Raw genomic sequence first — 26,809 nt, forward strand, 5'->3', positions numbered from 1 at the left:
CAAACAAACTTTCAATAAAGCTCCCAGTGGGTCAGCGGTGTGTTTACAGACTTACAACGCCAAAATATGGGGTTCGATTCCTCGCGTTGGAGTAGGCAGATAGCCAAATGTGGCTTTGCCATAAATTACACACACACACACACACACTCAATAACAAGATTATCTGACAATTGAAAACAAATATACATTGAAGTAAGATAATCTTCATTCATTTTATAATGTACATAAATTCAATGTTACTTTACATACTATTCATATCATATGTACATACATAATTATATTTTAAAAAATGATACAGATATTATTCATTCGATAAACTACGATTGCCATCAGTATAAATATATTTTTACAACGTTCACACAGAATGATATTTGGATAGAACATGTAGAAAACACAAATGTGTTCAATTTGGTTATATTGACGCGTCCGTTATTTTGAGAGTGAGACTTCAGAAGCTGACTTAACGAGATGTGTTGTTATTGACATGAAAACTGTCCCTGTTTGAATGTTCTTGATAAAGAGAATTTACTCATCTATCATTTTTAAAAGGAAAACTGGTCGAGATTTGTCAATTGGAAGTATGCTCTAAACGTTTATTTTTACCATTTTACGGATATTTGAGACGCATATCTAGTATAATAAAAATTAGAAAATGTAAGAATACTAGAAAAATAGGATAGTACTTCCGATTAATATATAAATCTAAAAGTTTATTGTACAAACAAAAATTAATAACAAACGTATCCTAAGTAACTTAACACTTGTTTCTAGCGCATACAACATTCTCAAATGTTTGTATATTTGAAGTTAAACACAAAGCTATATAATGGGTTATATGTGCTTTGCCCACCACGGGTATCGAAACTCAAATAAAAAACGTTCCAACTTTTTAAAGAACCATGAGTTAGTTAATAAATCGGCCCATTTGATTTTTTTTCATTAAAAATGGCTATTTTAATATCTTTTTTTTTATAACGGTAATGGAAAAATGAATAAAAAACCGTGGAAAATTAAATTGATCGAACTAAAAAAAAAATGTTTGAATGCAACAAAAAATCGTTAGGCCTAAATTTTGGTTTTGTTTGTTTACTTAGTTTGATGAGCAATTTAGACTAGCTAATACTTACTATTTGTCATCAGTTAAACTTAAAACAACAACAGGTAATGAACGTAAAGATAATGTTCCGTTAATTTACAGCATTATAGGACTAATTAAATCAGAATTTGTAGTAAGAGGCACTTTTATACACGAGTTCTTACCTAACTCTTGTAAAATCAAATAGCCATCTATCATTTTTCTTACATGAGGACTACTGAAAATAAAATCTTAAATTATAGTAAAGCGTTAAGTAACATAACCATTGATGAATTATACAACATTATTTTTAAATTCTTAATATAAATGTAATCGATCTCCATAACATAACCATTGAGGAGTTATACAACATTATTTTAATTTTCAATATAAATGTAATCGATCTCCAAAACATAACCATTGAGGAGTTATACAACAGTTTTTTAAATTCTCAATATAAATGTAATCGATCTCCATAACATAACCATTGAGGAGTTATACAACATTTTTTTAAATTCTCAATATGAATGTAATCGATCTCCTTAGCCCCACGCCCCCAGTGGCTTAGCGGTAAGTCTGAAGACTTATAATGATAGAAACCTGGTTTCAATACCCGTGGTGAACACAACATAGATAGTTCATTGTGTAGCTTTGTGTTTAACAAGAAACAAACAAACAAACAAAATAGACACATTGAGCATTCCATTTCTAAATACAAATACTCCAAATAAGTTATATTACAATATAGTGTTAACTGTTCGCAGCTTATTAGATATAATACACTTTGTTCAACAATACAATACTTTGACGGCAGAGTTCGTAAACTGATTCGCATTTTTCACAAAATCTGGCTCATGGTGGGCACAACACAGATATTCTATTAAGTAGGTTTGTGCTTAACAAGAAACAAACAAACACATTTTGAACGAATATCAAATTAATCTTGCAGGAAATTCTACAATTCTCTTGCTACCAATTGCGTGTTTAAAAGTTTTAGAACCTTCGCATATATACTTTAAGTTCATAGAAATTGTTTCAGATAACTGTGAATCACTTAAGTGCATTGACCAACATTAGTTCTACCTCCAAACAGTTTATATGTATAGTAATTCTACGTTTGTAGCAGTTCTATATACATAGTATAACATTACGTTATTAGTTAAATCATATTAGTGTTTGATAATTACATTAATTGTAGTATTTATCAGTGTTGTAGCTTTATTTTCAAAGCCTTATTATTAACATCACTGAACTTTCTCGAATCTTATTACGTTTACTTTTCGGCTATTACTGAAGATTTAACGTGTTTTATCACAGAGGTTATTAGAGTAAAGTCCGATTGATTATGTTAGACACACCTCATAATATGTTTAATATATCCTTTTTATTTATATTATGTTTTTAAACTTTATCAATTAGAGTACTGTTGTTCTAACTATTAATTTAATTTCTTATTTTTTATAAGTTATCATTTTGTATTTTCATAAAGATAAATTTTTGGTCGTGCTATTGGTACTGTCCTGCTACTTGATTGCACACCTATACAGTAACATGTATCGTAGCTGTCCTGCTACTTGACTGCACACCTATACAGTAACATGTATCGTAGCAGTTTATCTCGTATGTTAGGCTCCTCTAAACGTATGCTATAGGTACCGTTTAATCGTTTTTCATTGGTCATAAGGTGTTTTTAGGAAATACTATGAAAGTTCTGTTTATACACTGTGTAGCTTTGTGCTTAATAACAAACAACAACGAACGTTAAATCTACGACAATATCTGAAGCTAAGAAACAGTGTTTATGTATTCCATATTTCTTTCATGAGCAGCAGTAATTCTAGTGTTTAATATATTTAGTGTTATTATGTTTAATTTTTATTACCATACTTTTCTTATGGAGATTGTTTTTCAAAGTTAGCTAAGTAACTATTTTAATCTAGGCCAATCACATGATGTATTAATGAGTTGACGGCCGAAAATGTCTTCAACATTGAGGACACCCAACTTATTAAACAATACATTCTAATGCTTATAAGTATAATAGTAAGAAAAAATATATATAATTAGTTATTCTCATTACCCGTTTGATTCTGTGAATTTACCCGGTCCGTAAGTCGACATACTTTTTTTTTTCTGCCGTTTGGCAATTTTACACGCATCAGTGGAAATTCTTCTACGACCTTTTTTGAATGTTTATTTCTCTGTGACTGGTATCTCGTCCTGAATTCTTCCACATCTACGGCACTGGTAGCACGTCGAAATGTTTTCAATTTTACCCTTGCAAGTATGCTTTAAATCTGAGACATTTGACATCTGTCTTCCGAGATATATGCAATCTTAACTGAGAATCTGCTGGTTGTCCTTAAAGATTCTGATGGTTACTGACATCGCGAGAATCTCGGTAAATATTGTATTACAGTAACACCATGGCCTCAGGCAAAGTTCACTAAAATAATCTTTCGTCTATGAAAAAAGAAATACATGGTATGTCCTCCACTTATTTTCGTTTCTTTTTATTGACGAACACCATTCGATTTCTCATACAACCGTGCATATTCCATAAGATATGCAAAAGAGTTGAGGAATATTGGATGTGTAACTCCAGGAGATTGAGTAACGTACGTAGTCTAGGTGACACAGAGATTCGTTCTTAAATATGGTATAAAAGACTAACATCACCTTATGTTTTAGCTTAACTCAGAAAGCATTTATTACAATGATAAATCCATAAACCCAATTACTGTAAACATTAATCGAAAGTTTATCTATCTTACTTGCTACTTAAACTATTTCTTAAGTATTGTTATATCTTGCTTTTTATATGGTATTAATTTCTTCATTTAGTATTCTGGTACTTATTACTGTTTAGTCCAGCATGTTATGACAATGTCCTTCGTACACGTGTCTAGGTGTGGTTTATTTTGTTGAAGCAACCTACATTGTAGTTTCTTTTTATTCCTTTTTCTTACGAATGCAGTAAAAATCTTAATATGTATTGAATAGTTCAGTGTTACTCATTTCAGTTGACGTCGTAAAAGCACTTAGAACTAATTGCCATTTCATCCTAGTTCTCTTTCCTTTTTGACATACCAGGATTCACTAAAGAAGATGTGAACTTCCAGCAGTAATAGAGTGAGCCTCGGAAATTGACTGATTTAAGCCATTATCTGAATAATGCAATTTCGTTTATATCTATACCTCGGTAATTTGCAGTGAGCCACATATCAATGTAATTTCAATCTGACACATCATTCATTCATGACAAAATGTTTTTTTTTCTAAATCTTAATCTTTATACGATAATGATATTTTTCCTTGCTTGAAAATTATACGACCATGGAAAGTTCTTCATATAGACAATCGTTTGATTCCTTGGATCAATCCAAGTGAAAGGCTTCCATACCAATGATACTGTTCACTTTCGATTGAACAAAACGCAAATGGTTCCAAAAATTGTAGAAGGTTAAGATTAGAATAGTATACATTTTAGCGATAAAAGTAGTTTTCTTAATGAGATTTCTAAGAGATAAAGATGCCATTTATTTTCATTTGTTATTTTTAAATACTATTTAAAAGATAAAAAGGTTATTATAATATTTTCTGAGTCCACGTATGGAGTTGATGTAAATACATATATTGCATACTTTTAGGCCCTAGAATTACCGATAATGGGTCCATCTGGACCCCATCGGTGTTTCAAATAACTTGTTTGGGTTCATGATTCTTAGTTACCAAATTCTTATTTACGTAGACTCACCCAAACTGTGTAAACAAAATACCATAGGTTTGGAACTTCATTCCACTAATTTCTGTTAGGATTTATATCATCTCTAGAGAGATTTCATCGAAATATGTTGATCCTGTCTTTACGCATTATACTGTTTACAACGCCATGACAGAGTCAACTGTAAAAAAAAAAGAAATCAAGTTCAACTGTTTATTGCATATTATGTATATTAAATATAACTTAAGTTCAACAAGAGATTTGTTGGTCGATCTAGACCGTCCCATCCGCTAAAATAAACTTTAAAATAATCATCAAAACCCTCAAAAATTAACCGCCTCCACCACATTTGATGGCAACCCATTCCAAAAGCCAACCACCTTGTTAGAGTCATATCTTGCTTAATGATGACTCGTACCCTTCCAAAATTTATATCACCTAGTCCTACCATTCTCACTATTACTTCCCTTAAAAATCTTACACACCTCAATTATATCCTCTGTAACTCTTATTTTTCATTCGAAAACAATTTTAGAGATTGTAACTAGCCTCACATGACAACCTTTCCGTCCCAGATACCATACTAGTAGCCCTTCCCTGAACTCCCTCCAACAATTCAATGTCCTTCCTTAGGTAAGAAGCCCAGTTCTGAGCTCAATATTCTAAATGTGACCTAAACAATGACCTATACAATGCAATTACAACCTTATTAGATTTGTATTCAGTATTTCTGTAGATATAATATAAAATCCTCTTTGTTCTATCTCTAGCAATAGCACATTACTAGGATGGCTTAAGAGACTGTTGAACTAGAACACCAAGATCCTGATCTTTTATAACCTGTAAAAGTTATTCCCATTATAACTATACTCATAACTCAAATTATGATATCCCACATCCATTACCATGTATTTATTTTAATTGAAAGTCTCCTGTCATTTATTCGCACAACTCTTTAAATAATTCAAATCATTTGTAAAGCAGAACATCCTCTTCACAGCCAGAAACATCCGAAAGCTTAATATCATCAGCAAATTTCAATTATCTGATGGCCATTATTTCACTTATGTCTTTGATGTAAATCAAAAAGAGCAAATATCCTAATACTGAGCTCTGAGGTACTCCACTTGTAACATTAATCCAGTTTGACTGATCTATATTAATAACAATTTGTTGCTTTCTTCCGTTCATTTAGTTTTCTATCCAATGAGTCAACCTATCCCCCACACTCACAGAAATGATATTTAGCAAGCCTATTATGTAGAATCTTGTCAAATGCTTTCTGAAAATCTAGCTACGCCAATTCTATACCATAAATCTCACTTACTTAAGCAGTAACCTCTTCAAAAAATATCTAAAGATTAGTAAGGCAAGATTTTCTCCAAGTGAAACCATGCTGACTATCCAACAAAATTTTAAATTTTGTTAAATGAATTTGTAAATCATATTTTATTATACTTTAAAAAAATGTTTCAATCACTGTTGTAAGAGTAATAGGCCCATAATTACTGGGGAAACTTTCTCACCTCTCTTAAAAATAGGATTAACATTAGTCAACATTCAATCATTTGGCATTTGCTCACTATTCAAGAACTTACAAAAAATAGCAGCAGGTGGTTCACATAGATTCTTAAAGTCCTTTAAAACCCTTGGGAAAGTATTATCTGGTCAAGGCGCTTTATAGTTCTCTAAACTTCCCAGTTGTTTTCTTAAGAAGCTAAATATTAATGTGATCATTGAGTTTCTATCTAGAAACTCTTCATGGTGAGGAATATTGCATAAATTTTCATTAGTAAAAATTGAAGAAAAAGTACAACTTAATAACTTTGCCATTTCATTATTATCACATATGAGCTTTCTATATCATTCTTCAAAGGACCTACTACGATCCTAAAATGTTGCTTACTAGTTATGTATTTAAAGTTGCACTTACCATTATTTTAACATTTTACATTTTCAGCCAACCTTTTCTTTCATAATTTTTTCATTTCACCAACTCTCTTAATCTACAATAATTGTTTAAATCTCCCATCATAGCAGTTAATCTAAATATGAAAAAATCATAACGGTTTCTTTATTTTTACTTGCAACCACCCTTTCTTTATTTGAGGAACATGCCTATCTTGAATATATAAAAAATATTTGTGGAAGCTTTCCTTATTTTATCAGTATCTTCAATTAATTTGAGATGCCCAATTAACAACAAATAAATGTTGTCCCATCCCTTCAAGTTTGCTTTTTTGAAAGCTGGAAGCAAAATCTTTTGTATCCCCATATGCAGCGAAACTTCAAATCTAATTGAGTAATGATCGATTTCACCAAGATGCTCCCCAATTCCTGCCATATCAACCATTTCTATGTATCATAAGTTAACATTGTTTCTAGTAGGCTTTCTGACCAATTAATTGGTGAAGGCAATCATCCTGAACAGCTTCTAAAAGCTTATTTCCATTATGGCCTAGCTTTAACATTTCGTAAACTATATGCCTTAAATTAAAATCCCTCGTAATTATGGCTTCATTAAAAGCTGAATTCTTTATCTGACTAGAATTTCTTGTTAAGTTCATCTGTTTCATCCGGTAGTGGATAAAAAATTTCTGATTAAAGGCCTTCTTCTCTTATAACCCTTAACAGAAACCCAAACAAATTCAACATCATTCCTATTAACTCTGATATCTTTAATTTGAACAGGATGTAACCCACATTTTTTTATATAAAGCTACTTTTCTCATATTTTGTTTCCCTATTAATTGGCCTATAACCCTATATTTCCAAAAATTACTTATCATCAAAATTATCTAGTTAACCAGATTTCAAATATTCCCATTACATCAAAATCCCCCATTCTGACTAACACCCTCTATTCATCTATTGTATTTCTTATACTTTCAATATTACAATAACATTAGAATTATTCCTGTACTTTGTTCATGTACTATAATTTTCCCCACATCGTATTTTTCTTCATTATTTTGTCCCTCACTACTGTCTAGTCCTACTTTAAATCTGTCCTCACAGTTAAGTTAATAGCTCTTGTAAAAAACCTAGCTCCTACACTATCTAAATGTAAACCATCCATTCCAAAAAGCTCCCATTTCCATTGAACTGATCCCACAAATTCAAACAGCCAATCTGCCTGTCCTTGCATATTTATTTAAGCCTAGCATCCAACCTAATGACCTACTTATAATTTAATCTCCACAATTAAAAATTCAATAGTAGCCTTGACAGGATTAATTTATTATGGCTCTTTTCTTTAAATTCATTTATCAATGCCTTGTAATTATCAATTATATCCTCTGATCTACCCTTTTCTACATCATCAGCCTCCATATGCACTGTAAAGACTGCATCATTGCTAGCACCTTTTAATATATCACCTGCTCTGTCAATTACATACTTCACTCCTGTCCATGGACAGCATAATCTAATTCGTTTCTCGCTGTTTATCCAACAGATTGTTCTGTTCACCTGCCATACTAAAGAATCTCCAATAACATTAACCACCTTATGTTTTTCATTCTCATCCTCCTCCATCCTTTTTATTTTCTTTCCTCCCCTAGTTTCTCATCTGAACAAGCTAAAGGCTAAAACATGTTACCTAATAGAACCTACTAAGCCTAATTTAACGTTTCTAATAGTTAGACCATCAAGCCCTAACTTAACACTACAATTCTACTGTTTTATACCACTATTTACTAATGTCATCAAATTAACTTATCTTTTTAGTAATTAACATAAATAACTACAAATAAAAATATTAAACAGGTCCTTAAATAGATTTGGATAAAATATTCCACAAACTTCAATAATTTTCCTTTCAAACATCTTCACCGTGAAATATTGGCACATCCTCACCTGCATTTATGTTATTCTCATGTATACTAATTTTTCTTAACAAAATCATGGTAGGATCCACGGAACAAGGGAGGTTCGAACAGAAAATGTTAAACTGTATTATCCAACTGTGACTAAGTTGTGAAGAATGAAATAGAATGGGCACAGTTTATAGCATGTAAGACAATCTTTATTTATCCAACTAAACAACCAAAATGAGTGGCATCACGAAGAATTGCGCCTATAATGGAGATTTAAGAGCTTTCAAAAATATATATGAAGAAAATATTTCAAAATGTTCCAGACTGAGGAAACATAGCATTATATATATATATATATATATAACAAAACTATAATGCTATTTATCCACAGAACCGCGCTCTCTCTATGCTGGCCCGGCATGGCCAGGTGGTTAAGGCACTCGACTCGCAATCTGAGGGTCGCGGGTTCGAATCTCCGTCACACCAAACATGCTCGCCCTTTCAGCCATGGAGCGTTATAATGTGACGGTCAATCCCACTACTCGTTGGTAGAAGAGTAGCCCAAGAGTTGGTGGTGGGTGGTGATGACTAGCTGCCTTCCCTCTAGTCTTACACTGCTAACTTATGGACGGCCCTCGTGTAGCTTTGCGCGAAATTCAAAAAACAAACAAACAAACTATCTATGCTACTACTGGCCATTTGCAATTAAAAATAAGAAAGGATATAACCTCAATGTATCATCTGACGCTCCAGAAGGAAATATCACTATATACTTTTACGTAATATATTTAATTGTACAGAAACATTTTCCACAAGAAGCCACGTGATAACATATGTGAAAACCCAGAACAATGCTCAACTAGTGCAACTTACCAAAGTCCTATAGTTAAAATTGCATACCATTGTATGTACAAAAAGCTTGGATATTTAACTAGTTTTTAAGAGATAAATTAGGATTCTAACAAATAGTAACTTTTTTTTTGATTTGATGGTTTTAGCTGGTGTTAGAAATCGAAAATCGAAGTAATCGAATAGATGCGTGTTGCTTAAATGCTTGTAATTTGTGGATCCATCTTCACTCTGATTGTAATAAATGAAGATCACGTAGCAGACGTCTTTTTTTTTTTGAAATGCTCGGAAAAGGACTAATTTAACAAAACTAAAAAGATGGTGAACAAAACCCAACACCGACTGTAAGTTCAAGACTACCATTACAAGAGATCGTGATCGACGTACGTTCTGTCCTCGAGAAATGGACAAGAAATGCAAGGATGGGTGAGAAACGTATCAAACGTCTGTGTAAATAAAAATTCCAAGATATTGTGTTAGAGCTATGATGTTTGAAAATGATTTTTTTTATTTCTCCGCTATACATCATTTTTTTTGAATTTTCATACTAGTGTGGTTTCCTAATGTTCGAATCAAATTTTAAAGTAATGCAATGATGAATATTAGTGTGTTTGTTTTAATGTGCAGTGAATTCGTCATCACTAGTAAAATAAAAGTATTTTAAACTAAAAGTAGCCTAATTACCATGTAGAAATGCATGGAACTCGTGGAAACCCATCGGTTGTGACCGCTAAAATAAAAATAAAAAGTCACTAGTTACAATATAATATATCTTAAACAACGATTGATAAAGATATTTAGTAAATTACACGGTATTGTCACAGCTTTAAAGTTTTATTTCGTTTCTTAAATTTTGGCCTAATTCGAGGTTTAAGATCCTATTCACATACAATTCTGAAATTGTGATTGACAACAAGAAAGCACAGACCATTCTGTGACAAGTGGAATTCAAGTCCATTCTTCTCGAGTAACTCCAATTTTGACAAGTTTGACATTCATGGGAACAACCGAAAAATTCAATTAAATGATGGCTTATGTTGTTAAAGCACAAAAGATTTGTATGTCCGAAAAGGTGCACTGAACGACTCAGCGTCTCACCAGTAAATGAACCAACGGACTTATGTAGTTTGACAAGCTGGAGGATATTTTCTTCCTCTGCCGGTTGGAAGCTGACGGTGTTGTTGAAAGGTGCGTCTTCCAGTAAGAAAGGGCATTATTTCATTTGGCATTTAGTGTTCGTGATTCACTGAGCAATGTCCTATCAAGCTGATGGATTGACTTTCTATGACTGTTCCTCCAGTTTCAGCTTTCCCTAGGCTTACCCAATAATGGATATCTATGTGTAGGAGTACATCATATCTAAGTTGTACACAGCATCGATCTCAAGGATCGTATCGGGAGAACGATATAAATCTAAAATGTGTGCTTGTCAAGAAGTTTGACAAATGGAGAAAACTCCTGCAGAAGAATACTAAGGTCTAGTAGAATTCATGTGGAAATAGCATAACATCTGAGGGTATTTAGGCCATCACGTATTTTACCATATATTTGACATTTCTATGATTAGATATTAACACATTTTTAAACATGTACAAATGTAGCTTATAATTTCTTTTAATCAACATAAAGTTTTCATTTTCTTTTTGATTTGTTTGAAAAAAAAGTGTTTTTGAAAAAATAATAATAATAAAGCGTTTTGAACATTTATACAAATTAGACAAATGTTCATAAATGACCCGAAGTTTTCGTCACATTATTACTTACATCAATTTTCAACATTATGCTACAATAAGCTTACATACGTTTTTTTCTTAGAAACTGAAAGACAGATATTAAAAATATATTTCTATGGTTCTTTTAATCAGTTCAGATCAATATACTGCACTGAATATTTCATAAACTATATGTAAGTATATACTCATACCTATTCCTCTAAAGCTCCAAAAATTAAGATTAAACATTCACTTACTCCCTCTGGTGATGACTAGCTGCCTTCCCTCTGGTCTTACACTGCTAAATAAGGGACGGCTAGCGCAGATAGCCCTCGTGTAGTTTTGCGCGAAATTCATAACAAACACACAAACAATACTCCCTCTATTTCTTCCTTTGTTTTCAAATATTATAATTCTTTCTGAATATTTATATAAACTTTAATATTTGCTTTTGATTAACAATGTAAGTTTTTCGTCTCGGATAAATATCTGATTTTCTGCATTTGTTACAAATACTCAAAATAACAATATAAATGCAGGTATATTTCTGGTGCTAAAACAGCTATGACGGAGATTTTTTTCAATTCTAACATGTAATGTTCTGAAATACATTAAATAACATTTAAACCAATACTGTTAATGTTATGTTAATGAGAAAGGTGATTTTAATGTTCATTATCATCAATAACTTCCATAGATATTATGACGAAATTAAATGCTTTGATGCTAAAATAATATAAAGTTTAATTATAGTAATCATTACACTAGCCTTCTTACGCCCCCCCCCCTAGTGGCACAGCGGTATGTCTATGGACTTTCAACGCACAGATAGCCCATTGTGTAGTTTTATGCTTAATTACAAACAAACAAAAGCCTTCTTAATTATAAACTTAAAAAGAGTATTTCGTCAACAATTTTAAGATATTTTAATAATTATTGTACATTATTTAATTTCGGTAGTGCATATTGGTTTATAGAAGACATATTAACGCTAGAAATAAACTATCTTATAACACCAAAATGTTTTTTATTGAATTAAACACTCAACGTTTCGCTTTAAAACTTCTTCAGAAGCGTTCACTAAAACACAAACCGAAACTGACTGTACAAAGCATCAAATGGTTTAAATAAAATGGTGTTATAAGGTCGTTTATTTCTAGTATTAATTCTTGTACATTAATGCTTTACTATAATAAACACATTTGTTTCTTTGACAATGTTAAGCATACAAATTACGACTGTTTCGCAGTAAAAGAATCTTGCAAGTTATGTATTGTTTTTTACTTGATAACACATTTGTGAAATTCAGCCAAAACATCTTCAAACAAATAGAAGGAATATTTATTGGAAGTAAGTTCACCTCTCAAAAATACAGATTCGAATTTTCATACATAGCAAAATCATGTAAAAAAGACTGTAATAAAGCCTTGCACATAAGTCACGCTTCTAGATACATCGAATATATTTACTTTAATTACGATAGATTTTCTTTATGCGGTCGAAAATGTATTCACCAGATCTCACTGTGGTTTGAAAAAGCTCTTTCACTAAAAACAATTAAAAATACCTTGTTTTAGCATCGTCAGTCAAACATTCCTTTTCAAAGATTTCAAAAGATTATGCACTTTATAACTTCGAAAGTTATAAACTGTCCGTTTCCAAATACAAACATTAAAAATATGTTATGTTACTTTACTTATTACTCACACATTATTGAACGTAACGAGATTTGTGGACAGAAATAGTAAACTCATTCTAATTTCTCACAAACGACGGTTGTTCTACTTCATTTTGAATTCCAAATCAATTGGGGAGGGGCAATTCAACAGTATTCTTGCTAACAATTAGGGGTTTAAAAGATTCAAGAATACTATGACCTCTTCAAAACTTCCAATTCTAAACTATAAATTCTCAAAAATGGGTTAAGGTAGTAATGAGTTAATATAGGATATTTTAGGTTTACCTTCTGTTAATTTAGCTCTTTTTATAGATAATTCAAGCTATACAATAGTTTCACATATAGTGTTATATTACAAAATCAGTTAAATTATATCAGTTTCTGCAAATTCTTTTAATTGTGCTATATAACAGTTATGTTAAATTATTTTCTATTACATATTGTTATGATGATTGAACTTTCTCAAATCCTACTACATTTACTTTTCGGTTGTTACTGAGGATTTAACGTAATATATTTCTTCCTACTGCACGCTTCACGTGTTTTACAATTAGATACGAGTTAGTTAAAGCCGTTAGATACTATTGGATTTATGGCCAAGAATACCGCTTACAGCGTAATTACCGAACTGATGAAACAATGTATTCTAATCCTTATAACTAAGAACAAAATATTAAATTAGCTATGTTAATTACCTGGTTGATTTTTAGTTTTAACTGAAGTAGGTAATTTGCTCTAATTGGAACTTAATATTAAGTTTTATTAAGACATTATACCTTGTGCTACAGGAAAGCCTCGACCATCAGTAACTTGGTGGAAAGAAGAGATTTTGCTTGACGATAGTTATACCTTTAAACCTAACGACGTTGTTGATAATGAACTAATCATCACCAAAGCAAAACGGGAAGATCTTATGTCTGTTCTGACATGTAAGGCCTCAAACAGTAACATTACAGTTCCCGGCTCTGTATCTATTACTCTCGATTTGAACTGTAAGTATTGATGCACGAATGATTTTGTCCAACATCATCCTAGATTCATACTCAAATTGTTCTTTATTGAAGGTAACCAAATTAGCTTAGTAAGTTTAAGATTTTAAATATAAATCTTATTGGTAGGTTGGAAATAAAATTGAAATCATGTGTTTCTTTTAGCAGTATATTTTATATGTAAAATATGTATTTGTTTGTCAATATTTTTATTGATGATGTACTACGAGGAAATATTTTAAACTATCATTCTCAGTTAAAAGCAAATATCAGATATCATTCATATTCTACATTCTCTATGTTTATTTAGTAATGCAGTAAATACGACAGATATTGCATGTGAATGAAATATTTCCCTCAGAAAACCGAGTACTCTGCCGTCGGTATGTTAATTTTCAACTATCGTCTTATGGCCTATATGTGTTATTATGTTGTTGAATGTTGATTTAAATACAAAAACCTTGTTCACCATTAAAATGTGTACTTGAGAATGATGTCGAAATGTCGTACCTGTTTAAAACAAAAATCTTCCTTACTGTAAAAACTATAACTTGTAAAAAAAAAAAAAACACTTGCAATCAGTAAGTATACTCAAATGAAGCTGTTTAGCTCGTATTGTTTTATTACTTAACTCAAATATTGTATAACTACTGATTTCTTGAAGAGAGTATCTGTCTCTCTCTGTACATAACTATCACTATATCCTTTGACCCATAGATACAGTGTAACCTACAAGCAACTCAAATGACTTTTTTATAATTTTATCTAAAACTTCAATGGGAATTGTATAGTAGATACCTGGCGTAGTTCAAACGTCTGTCTCATTTGGCCATAAACTTACAGACAATGCCTTATTGTGAACATACATAGGGTAAACACACTTCTCAAACTTATATATGACTTAGCGCATATTCTCACTTTTGGTTTTAAAAATATTCCATTCTAAAATTTCCCATAAAACTTCAAATATCAGAAAGTTTCTCGAATGCTTCTGATGTTAATGACATTAACTTAATTTTGTCGAAATTAATTGACTGCTCTGTTTCTAGTATAGTAGAAAATATTTATATATTATTACCCATAAACGTTACGCAGAATTATACTTCAGCAATTTTAATGGTGATTAATAAAAAGTATGGACTGCACCATAGCATTTGATTCACTAAGGAACCACGCTCGTTTTACGTCTTTTAATTCATACTTCTTTACTAGTATATACATTTTACCGCTTTTTGTTTTCTTCAGTGAAGCCCAAGACGGTGAAAGTTCAGTCCTCTAAACGCCCTCTTTCGGCCGACGTGGAAGTGGAGCTTCGTTGTTCTTCGAGCGGATCTCGACCTGCTGCGGATATAACTTGGTGGAAGGGAAATGAGCAACTTCAACAAACAAGCCTCACTGTTGATAAGGTCGGAGTAAGAACTAGTATCCTTAAGTTTACGCCTTCCATTACTGATGATGGAAAATATCTTTCCTGTAGAGCTGAAAATCCATTCATACCTAGTAATGCTGTGGAGGATGGTTGGAGATTGGAAGTCTATTGTAAGTGGAAGTGAAACATACATATGCAGTTTTATGTTATTCGTCCATAAGGTCCTCTTTATTTTTTCTAACTTTGTCACTGACGATGTATTTAACGGAAACTCTATAGTACTATAAGCATAAAGAATTAATTGTATTTAGCCATTTACAAAAGTTATGTTCGAAACAACTGATTGGATACTGAGAGATAAATGTGAGCAGCAATTAGCATAAACAAGTACTTAATTGTCGATACAATGCTGAGGTACCGTTTAAAATGTAATTATTGTTAATCACTAAGACTAAGATTTGAAGCTATTTCCTCCATGCGTTAAAGAGGGATATAGAAAGCGTGTTTAAACATCAAATGGCATCAGTTAACACAAAATGGCAATCTAAATTTCATAGTAATCTCTATACACTGTATGATAAATACCTGAACGGATTCCATTAAGTTTGCCTGACTAAATAATGAACTGACATCAAATGTTCCAGCAATAAAGGAAGCGTGCTGAATATTTAAACTATAATGTATATATGATATATGGCCTATTCTTATGGATTCTCTAAAGCTACATCATTGCATTAAGGATTTGTTGATCGTACAGTACAAGTCAAACACGTTGTTTCAGATTGTTTTTAAACACCACATTCTCTCTGTTTATAGCTTAAATGTCCATAATAAATTTTACCTAAAATTTATAGACTGTTCAAAGTTTCATAGCTTTTGTTTAAGGATAAATTATATTTGACAATGAAATGGGAATATACACATTTTTGCATTTATATATGGGGGGCAACAAATAACGGAAGATTAGTAGCCACGATAAAGATAAGTTTATACTTTAGCATGTAAATTCAATACGCCTACTTGCAAGTAACAGGTTTAATTACACTTTTATTAAACTTCTACAGATTGTTACAGCAACGAAATGAGTGAATATTGTACTACACAAGGGTATTGCTTGTAAAAAACAGAAATACCTCATACAATATTGCTCAGAATGTTTACATACTGTTCTATATTGATGTTATTGTCTACATACATGGAGTAGTTATTGATTAAACGCCCGAGTAATGACTGAGAAGATAGTGTATGATCGGACAAACATGTACGAGTTATTATCCTGGTCTGTATAAGTTGTTTTGAACATTTGTTCGTCAAACAACACATATATTTCCCTGATTGGTATAAAAGGGTGTGTTTTTGGTATAATATTTTTCGAAACAGATCAATACTTTATTCAGAAAATTCTCTGTAGTCATGCGTCGTCACGTGTCAGAAAATATAGGGCGTCAAATTGTTTGATTGTCCAGTAATGGTATGAAGCACACGAACATTATCAGAACAGTGGGGTACCCCCAGTATACTGTATCCGGGATCCTGAAATGTCATCGGACTACAGCAAACGTTATTCCAGGAAAGTGTTCTGGTAGACGTCAAAAAACTACTGTTTGAGATGACCGTGTTTTGATCAGGTTAACACGTCAAGGTCGAAAGACGTTTTACAACACCTTATGACAGGAAATGTATGAAGACATTCATTCCAGGGTATCCAGAAGAGCAGTAAATACGAAACTGACTAAACAAGGTTATTTTGCAAGAAGGGTTATCTGTAAACCAATATTAACCAGCATTCACCGCCGTCACCGTATTACTTGGGCAAGACAACATGCCAACTTACAGCTTTAGATGAGTTTTGTTAAAGCTGATGGTAGGATTCGTATTCGTCGTTTGCTTGGAGAACAGATTAGGGAAGACTCTTTTTCTCACAGGGAACATGCAGGAGGTGGTGCAGTACATGTTTGGGCAGCTATTTATCCTGGTGGAAAAACTGCTTTTCTTATCCTCCAAGGAAATGTTAATGGTGCCTCCTACAGGCATCATATGGAGGCGATATTTCTGCCATATGCTAGGGCAAAGTTTGCCAATAACTCTGTGTTCCAGGATGATAATGCCACTGCCTACAGTGCATGTATTCTACAGGATTGTCTCAACCAGGAGAGCATTACAGATTGAGATTTTTTGGTATAACTGAGCCAGAAAATTGCTAACCACGACGCTAAACCAGCTATTGCTACTGAGTTTCAGCGCCTTCTAGTGAAGAGTTGGGATGAAATCCCGCTTTATTACATGAATAACCTCATTGACAACATGCATTTCGGAGGTTATTGGAGTACGAGGAGGACCAACCAAGTACTGAATGTTTAATATGAACTGATATTAGGTTACAGACGCTATTTATAATAATTTGGTGTTATATTTTGTCATTATATATGTCTTGGTAAGGATTTGTTGAGATAAGTGAAATGCTGAGTTAGATATATTTCTACAGGTGTCTGTTAAAAATTGTTTGCTGTTCTTATACATCGTTCATGATTCCCATAGAACCTGTCTCATTATACAAATTACATATGTAGATGTTTAATATAACACGCGTTTCTCAGTTTGATAGCGTTAAGTGTATTTGTATTCCATCTTAATAATAATGATCTTACTTGTTACAAAATATTCAAACATCTTGGCCAAGACTGTACATATTGTACTTTAGAGCTTTTCGAACTGTTTGATTTCCTTTCCATATGAGAACATTCAAGTTAATAATACAACTTTTAAAGCGAGATAAACACCAACATTTTTCATAAAGTTCTTTGTAATACGTTTCACTGTGATTGAAAAACAACAACAGTGAATTTGGAAGAAGATACTGTAAAGGCAGTATTTATCTTTGATTCAACCTCATACAAAAATCTAATAGGAAAACTTGTATTAATCAACTATTCAGTATTTTCGTGAAATTAATGAACTAGATTGGTTGATGTTTATTGGTCGTTTGATTTTGTTTTTTCTTATGTCGTTGATACAAAACAGTGCATTTGCTGTTATGTTTAATCTTACATCGTTACAATTTTAACTCCAAAGATCTTTAAATGTTAAGTACCTTAGAAAGAAACTTAGCGAAATTTAATTTTTTATCGGTATTCCCCGTAAGCGTTAACCAATCAGTAATAAGCTGAATTTCTTCTCTTAAATCGTCACAGCCAAATCAATGATCATAATATAGATATTTAATTTCTATGACTTAGATAAATCATTAATCTCGAATAAGAAACTACTCTTATCATCTTGTGAAAACTGATCTAAGATTAATATAATCAACGGATGAAATAATTAATCTTTGACTGGTTTTGGTTTGTTTGAAATTAAGCACAAAGCTACACAACGGGCTATCTGTGCTCTTCTCACCAATGGGGGGGGGATAATTGATAATGAGTTATTCATATTATTATGTAGAAGCCCTACATATATTAACCACGTTAATTTGGGATTTGGTAATAAATAAAATAAAATTGACATAATCAATGAGTATCGATAACAACCGACAGAGTAAATAAACATTTTATTTTTTCTTGAGAAACTCGAATTTTTGAAATATTTGTTGCTCGGTGAGTATTTATTGATTTCATTAGTCCGTCGCCATTAATCAACTAAATTAACTAAAACACAAGTACTAAATGAATAACAGTTTGTTTTCAGACTATTGCAGCTTTCATTTAAACCTAAAATATACATCACAAGATATTGTTTATGGAAAAACTGTGGTATGGCAACGACAGTAAACACATCATTAAATTTGCGTTTTCTTTTAATCGGTTGATGTTTCCTATAAAATGCTGTTCATAAATGGTTTTCAGGAAAGTTTTCTGCCTGTAACTAATAGTGAACCCGTATTCGATTTTGATCACTAATGGTCTTGTAAGAACCAATTTAGGTTTCTATGCAGTGCATTTGTTTCCTGTGACCTTTATGTTATGCAAGTCGGCCGTCTATCTCAATAGAGCTTGTGTCGTAGTATAACATCGTTACCAGTATGATTATAGTATACTCACACAAATTACTACTGGATCGAGTGAGCAATTATGACATCTACGAAGACGGAGCAGACATGTATGTAAGTGAGAGCAGTTTTAAGGAATCAAGAAAAATAAACAATAAAACAACTGTACCATAAAACTATGAACTACGAAGAATCAGACAAGCGTACTAGCCTATAGTTAATGTAAGCTGTTAAAATATTATTTCTTATATATATTTCTAAACCTTAGGTTCGTTGAAAATTTGATCTGGTAATGGCTATAAATTAGTGATCTCTATTTCAATCCACTTTGTAGATATCCTACCGGCCAAAAACATTATTTCATTTATTTATTTCATTTTTTTTTAGTTTATGTTTGTTTTAGTTTTAGTTTAGGTTTAAGTTTTAGTTGAGTTTTAGTTTAGTTTAGTTTAAGCTTTAGCTTAGTTTTAGTTTATTAGTTCAAGCAACTAATAAATCACTTTAGATCATTAGTATTGAAAATACAATTTTAGGTCACGTAAATTACAACGAAAAACGACGTTTATAAAATATTTCGCCTTTCGAAACGTCGTCCTCTGTACTTGTGTTTCTTCAACAAGCGGTTTCCGTCCATTCAATCAAATTTCATCGTGAATACTCTGCCTAAACAATCTATCAAAAAAAAAACTGTTTTATGTTTAAATATCAAAGTAATCGAGTTTCAATTTCAAATAATATATATTTATTATTCATATTATGTTCTTATTGCTTATTTATAATACATTATTGTGTTACTTATATTTATTTGTCATTTATATTCATATAAGTTTCCGAAAGTTGATTGAAACTGAGCTAAAGAGATGGAACTTATAGGTGAATTTTATATTTTTCTTTAAAAAATGACTGACATCTATTACACGGAACATATTGAAAATACGTTATATAAAGTGAGCTGATTTTGTCTTGAACAAAAATTTTTTCAAAGACTCACGGTAGTGTGTCCTGCAACCAAAACTAACTGTAGGACACACTTTGTGTTATTAACTGGAGTGATAGTTTAGCGATTTTTCACTTTCTATAGCTTGTACTGTGGAATTCCAAACTATCACATATTTTCAGTCGATGTGCTCTACTAGACCCTTACTTCACGTACTAAATTTCAAGGTAATACATTAAAACATACACGAAATATAACTTCTCCAATTTTGATATAATTTCTTCTTTTTTTCTTCCCACCAAAAGTACGGAAACTTTATTTGATAGAAAAACATACTTAACATTGAGGGATTTTCAAATGTGGTACACTGATAGATATTACAATTAGGTGTGAAATTTGGCCTAAATATAAATCACATGTGCAAAATTATTCAAGAGAAACCGATTTTGCGTTGGCAAAACTGAGGGTCACGTGAGCTATCGGTTTAAATTTTTACTACAGCTTCATCTAAGAGTAACGATAAACGGCTTTTGGTTTTCTGTCATTTAGATTAAAATCTGCTAATTTAAAGCAGCAAAACTATAGGGTGAAAGCAGGTGCAGATACACAAGTATTGGTTAGGTCAAGCAAAATAGATTAGTAGTTTTTAGCTCAAGTTTTCTAAATCATACGGGTGGACGGTTATTATTGATTATTGAATGCCAACTTTTAAGCATAAATTTGCTAAATTTTATGAAAGTTTCCTAATTAAAGAGCATTTAGTGTCACGTGATAATAGCTTAAGCATTTACCGTAAATAATAATGCTTGATACGGCTGTACCGAGTGATGACAAGAAACTGTTAATATGTAGAATTATACACGGACTTTATTTTAAGGTAGTAAAAAGTCCGTGTATAATTCTACATATTAACTTACTTACGTTATGAGCATTAAACAACAAAAAAATTGTTAATTTAGTTTCCATGGCGTTACTATAAAGTAAGTTATTAACACTGTTTTAGAAAGGAAAAACTACCACCATATATTTTGAAAGAGTCTTGTTGGTTCTGTAAAGAATAGGTATGTTCTGAATAATAGAGTTTCGATCCTAAGACTAATGTTGGTTACTATCGAGTGTCACTTTCTTATTTGCTGTGGTTTATTGATGTGTATTGACAAAAAGTCATGATATCTAATGAAAAACACCTTAGATGTAAAAAAAAAGGTGCGGCCAAAAAAGGATTGAGCGTGCGACTTAAAGGAATGTTAAAGCAATCTTACAGAGTTTGACAGATGTTAATCTAGCACAAGTCTTCAAAACACAATCAACTATTAACGAATTGCTATGGGGAATGGTAATTTAAAACCGTCTTTGTTGTATGTGTTCCAAAGTTGTGAATAGATAAGTCTTGATTAATTACCAGTTCAGCAAGACAAATGTACAACTCCAGTTGTTTTATTAAGATAAGATTCACAAATACAACATGTCATTAGGATAGTCTACGGTCTTGTAGAAACTTTTGAGGTTTGTTAAATAGTTTAATGCATTTTTAAATATTTCGAAGAATTTTTAAAATATTACAACTTTGGGAATAAATAATTTTTCCTTTTACAATCATATATATTCATATTTATAGAGTTGTATAGGAGTTCTTCTTACTTGTAGTTTTGTAAAATGCCTTAAAATACCCACGTGTGAAAATAATGTTCAAAATGATACTTCTAATCCAGCTGAGCTTGACTCACTTTCTGAGTCATTGTTGATTTAATTGCAATAAATAATGTATACATATTCAGATCCTTTGAAATGAATGTAACAGTATAATAGTTTCATTAATGATCTAGTTTCATTAAATTAAATTGCAGTTGTTTAATTAAAAAAATTTTGTTGTTGTTATTTTGCTTCAAAATTGTGAAGTGAGGATTCGTTACTTCTACGTTAAAACAATACATGACATAATATTTTATAGTCACTAAATAAACTTGAATGTTTCTCCATAGCTTCTGACCATCTAGTTGTAGATCCTCTATAGCTAGCATTAAAACTAGGACAAGTAAATTTGTAAACAGTATTAGATATGATATAGATGTGCAGAAATCTTACCCTTAAACGTAAAAAAAAAACATCAAATCAAATCTACTTCAAGGTCTGAAAACAACTCAATTCTATTTGAAGGTTGACTCTACAAAAAAAAGATCATGTAATTGTTTTCTTACTAAAAACCCTGTTTTCCAGTGAAATTCACATTTTAATACATTTATAAGTATATTCTGATGATCTCGTCTATCATATAAATAGGAAAATCATTTTCTTGAGAACTCCATATTCGTCACCTCTTTATGAAAGTATCCATAATTAGCCCTGATTTTATAAGCTCGATGTACTAATATTTTCACAAAATTATCTTTAAACTTATTTGAGACAAACCTAGTCAAATTATATTCCTGTAGAAGATTACATTACGAAGAACATCAAAGTTCGATATTTCCCTGTTATCATGGGCTAAAACACCCAATTAAGCAACTTGTTGATTCTCTTGAGTTCCCACTGATCTATATATTAACATGCCGACTGTTCAGATGTTCACGAAGTTGATTTACATCCTCCACTTCATTAAGGATGATAAAAGCACGTGCCGTAGATAATATGCAGATTTGAAACTCTTAGGACGTTCCATCAACCGCTGCTTTTAATGGTAACACAAAAATTGAATAGTTAACGATGGAGCTAATCTGGGACCCATCACAAATCCATCAGGTTGGTAGTAGATGTCACCATTAAAAAGGAGAATTTGACTCCTCGGTTGCAAATTCCAGAAGTTGTTGAGAAACTGGTTTGGGAAATGTATCATTTTCATAAATTAAATTTGTCACCAGCTTTAATGTTACCTTTAAAGTAAAGTTTGTGTATAAAGTTTCAATGTACATTTCTATTACATTTTAGATCCCGCTCATCATTGGAAAACAAAAAACTATTTTTTATGGTGTACTCGCTACGAGTACACTGATCCAAAAATTCCACCAGAAAAGTCTGCTAGTTCGTAGTAATTAGTGCCTATATTTGACACGCTAGGATGAACTGAACAATTTTCTTTATGAATTCTTGACTACCATATAATATTACCAGGATGGCATCAACAAATTTTGTTTTAAGATATTCATCTTTTGCCATTAGATTGTCTTCTCAGATTTAAATAGAAATTTTTATAATCTTTTTTTTTTGTTGTTGTTGTTATGATCACTTTCGAGTTTATGAACTTACTATTATCATTTAAAATCCTTTTATTTTTAGAAATTAATCAGGTTTACATAAGACCATAACACCATTTCCTTTACAGGGTTTCATATTCACAATGTTCTCATTTTACTGAACTCATTAATATTAGGATATTTATATTTATAATTATTCTTATTTAAAATCTATATCACTGATCTGAGTTTCTAATACTATCTCCTGAATCAGTTATAACATCTCAGATCTGTTATTTAGACGCTGTTTAAGTAACTTGGAAATCTAAGTAGGTGATATATAAAACAAAACTTTCCTTTCATTTGCATCTAACTTATAATTAGATAAATTTCGTATGACTTTATCCGGATTGTTAATAACATCGTTGCCTTCTCCACTGGTTCACATTATTCAACCGTTTTTTTCCTCCTACACTAAAATAAGTAGCTATTATTTTGTGTACAGATCCAATTATATAAATGAACATAATAACATTTTCTGACCTCCTGCTTAAGAATCAAACAAGAATTCAAACTAACAATTAAGTTATTTACATGCCTTACTTTTCTCTTTAATTTAAAAATTTAATAAATGTTTTCTACATTTTTGGTTGTCTAATATAACTAACATGCCTAGTAAAAACTTGCAAATTTACCAATTTCGGGAAAAAACCTTTAGATTTTTACATTCATCCAAAAATTTATAATGTAACTGCCTGCTTTTTTTTACAAAATTTAATACCCCCCAGTGGCACAGCGGTATGTCTGCGGACTTACAACGCTATAATCCGAGTTTCGATACCCGTGGTGGGCAGAGCACAGATAGTCCATTGTGTTGGTTTGTGCTTAACTTCAAACAAACAAACACAGTTTAATATACCACTTTCCTGTCTTTCTTACTTGTGATAATTAGTTGGTTGGTTGTTGATAAGCACAAAGCAACACAATGGACTATATGTGTTCCCCACCACAGGTGTTCCCCAGTGGCACAGCGGTATGTCTGCGGACTTATAACGCTAGAATCTGGGTTTCGATACCAGTGGTGGGCAGAGCACAGATAGCCCTTGTGTAGCTTTGTGCTTAACTTCAAACAAACAAACACAGTTTAATATACCACTTTCCTGTCTTTCTTACTTGTGATAATTAGTTGGTTGGTTGTTGATAAGCACAAAGCAACGCAATGGACTATATGTGTTCCCCACCACAGGTGTCCCCCAGTAGCACAGCGGTATGTCTGCGGACTTATAACGCTAGAATCTGGGTTGGATACCAGTGGTGGGCAGAGCACATATAGCCCTTGTGTAGCTTTGTGCCTAATTTCAGACAAACAAACAAATACCACAGGTATCGAAATCCGAATTTTTGGGGTCTTGAGCTTAACTTACCACTGGAGCGGTTGTGATAAATCGAAAATGCCATCTATATTTTAACAAGAGTAGTATTCGGTATATGTTTTGGAATCTAAGCATGACAATAAAATTTACTACAAGAAAAACTGTGACATACATTATATACGATGATTTACATCATTATCAAATAAAAACTTAAATATAAAGTCATACCTATTCAAAGTAAGTATTCAGAAGCAGAGAATGCTCATTTCAATATCGTAATCCAAATTAACAACGAAAGCAGTGGAAGTATTAAAGACACTTTGCTAGTTAAGCGGCTGAAACCCCAAGTTAACGAAACTGGATTATCTACAAAACTATTGCTAAAATTATGATGACTTTGGTTGAGTACGAAATATTATGAGATTTCCAAACTTTTCCAATTTTATTTATGTTAATTTCTAAGTTAGAGTAAGTGATTTTTAATTGGTGTATGTATTGTAACGAGGAGGAGGTGTTAAAAATAATGTGCTTTATTTGAATTGTATATTTTAATATTTAAGGTTTTAGTGATAGTTGAAATAGGAGATTGTTTTTTTTTTTGAAGTTTTAGTTAGGGTATGTGCATCTACATTGAGTGGGAGGAGGTTTTAAATATGATGTGATTTAACTAAAGAAATAAATTAAATATTCAGATTATTTCTTATAATCCCGTTATAGGGCCTTCAATGACCTGATATTCGCGTTTCGGAATGCCTATTATATATAGTTGAGGTTCGATACCCGATGCCCCTGAACACAATCTGCCTTTTCGTATTAAACAATACCGATATTTGATTTAAAGAGCCAGACAAAGCCATTGTAGCAGTAAGTGATGTTGATTGACTGCCTTCTTCTCGCCAGTAGTTCAAAATTAGGGACATTTATACCTAATCACTAGGGGGTCTCAGAGCTTGCCGTGTAAACCATGTGTCGCCTAATGTGTCATTAACGTTAAAATACCGATTTCAGTTTGTTTTACTGAACTTTAACTTTTAAATAATTTTTATATCTCACCTAAAATATATATCAAGGCACGTAGTTTTTGGCATTTGTCTTTAAGTAATTTATTTTTAATTACAAGGATAGAAATTCGGTACAGTGCCGAAAAGATTTTTAAAATTATAATGTTGTTTTTAATAGGAAATCACTTAGTGATCATCAGTTTTTTTCACTTTCTAATTCGTTTTCCGATAAAATGCAAAGCGCTAATTATTGCTCATAGTAATACGTTTGATGAAACAATCACAACTGGACCGATGATGGAATAACGTTGGGAGACTTAAAGTAAGAATAGTTAATAAATGATGGCGTTTTAGCTATTTTTTTCCTTTGTTGCAGGTTTTTCACTAAATATAATAACTCATCAGGCCGCTTTAGTATCAACGTAAAAAAACCATAGCTCATCACTTATATATTGTCGTTTAAAAATGTTTTAATTGGTTGATAAAACAGAAATGTGATCACGTTTATTGTAACAAATGCGACTGAAGGTGACAGTAAGATTGTTAATGAGTTTAAACTCGTAAGCAAGACTGGCGAGTTCAAAAGTTATCATCACAGTTGTGCTATTTCGTCATATTGTAACCCTAAAGTATTATCATATATGATATACAGAGATATACATAATTTTTTATTATATATTTACAGTTTTATATTTAATGTACTAGTAGAATGTAAGTACCATTTAATGGTTTTTCTTCATTAGGGATATTTATTCCAATATAAATTACATAAACTTGATTTTGTGTGAGAGTTTTGATTACAATACGTAAGAATAAACCCAACCTAGTTGTCTCCCCACCATCACCACCAATGGCTTAACGGTAAGTGTAACGGCATATAAAGCTAAAAACTGAGTTTCAATACCCGTGGTGAGCACAACACAGATAGCCCATTGTGTAGCTTTGTATTTAATAATGTCAGCAAAAGGTTTCTGATAATTTTACTCTCATTATTACATGGTCTACCTTCCACTACATTGTTGTATGCTTTTTTTGTACTTGTACGTTTTTTGAAACTATTGCAAGGATGATTTACGTATTTAACCTTGTTTCATCTTGGGAAGTACTTAACAATTACTTGATCATT

The 26,809-nt window shown here is 31.8% G+C and overlaps 1 protein-coding gene across 9 annotated transcripts in view; it reads left to right on the forward strand.

Annotated features, from left to right (window-relative positions):
• Positions 1-26,809, forward strand: part of LOC106473645 (kin of IRRE-like protein 3) — a 345,725-nt gene that overhangs the window by 284,764 nt on the left and 34,152 nt on the right. For all 9 annotated transcript variants that reach the window (XR_002614039.1, XR_002614036.1, XR_002614035.1 and 6 more), the window contains 2 exons: positions 13,645-13,848; positions 15,091-15,384. Coding sequence is in view for 1 of the 9 variants with exons in the window: in XM_022403114.1 (XP_022258822.1) it covers positions 13,645-13,848; positions 15,091-15,384 (498 nt within the window). In the remaining 8 variants the exon portion in view is untranslated. The remainder of the gene's footprint in view (positions 1-13,644; positions 13,849-15,090; positions 15,385-26,809) is intronic.

This window comes from Limulus polyphemus, unplaced genomic scaffold (assembly GCF_000517525.1).
Source record: "Limulus polyphemus unplaced genomic scaffold, Limulus_polyphemus-2.1.2 Scaffold132, whole genome shotgun sequence".
In the NCBI taxonomy this organism is placed as follows: domain Eukaryota; kingdom Metazoa; phylum Arthropoda; class Merostomata; order Xiphosura; family Limulidae; genus Limulus; species Limulus polyphemus.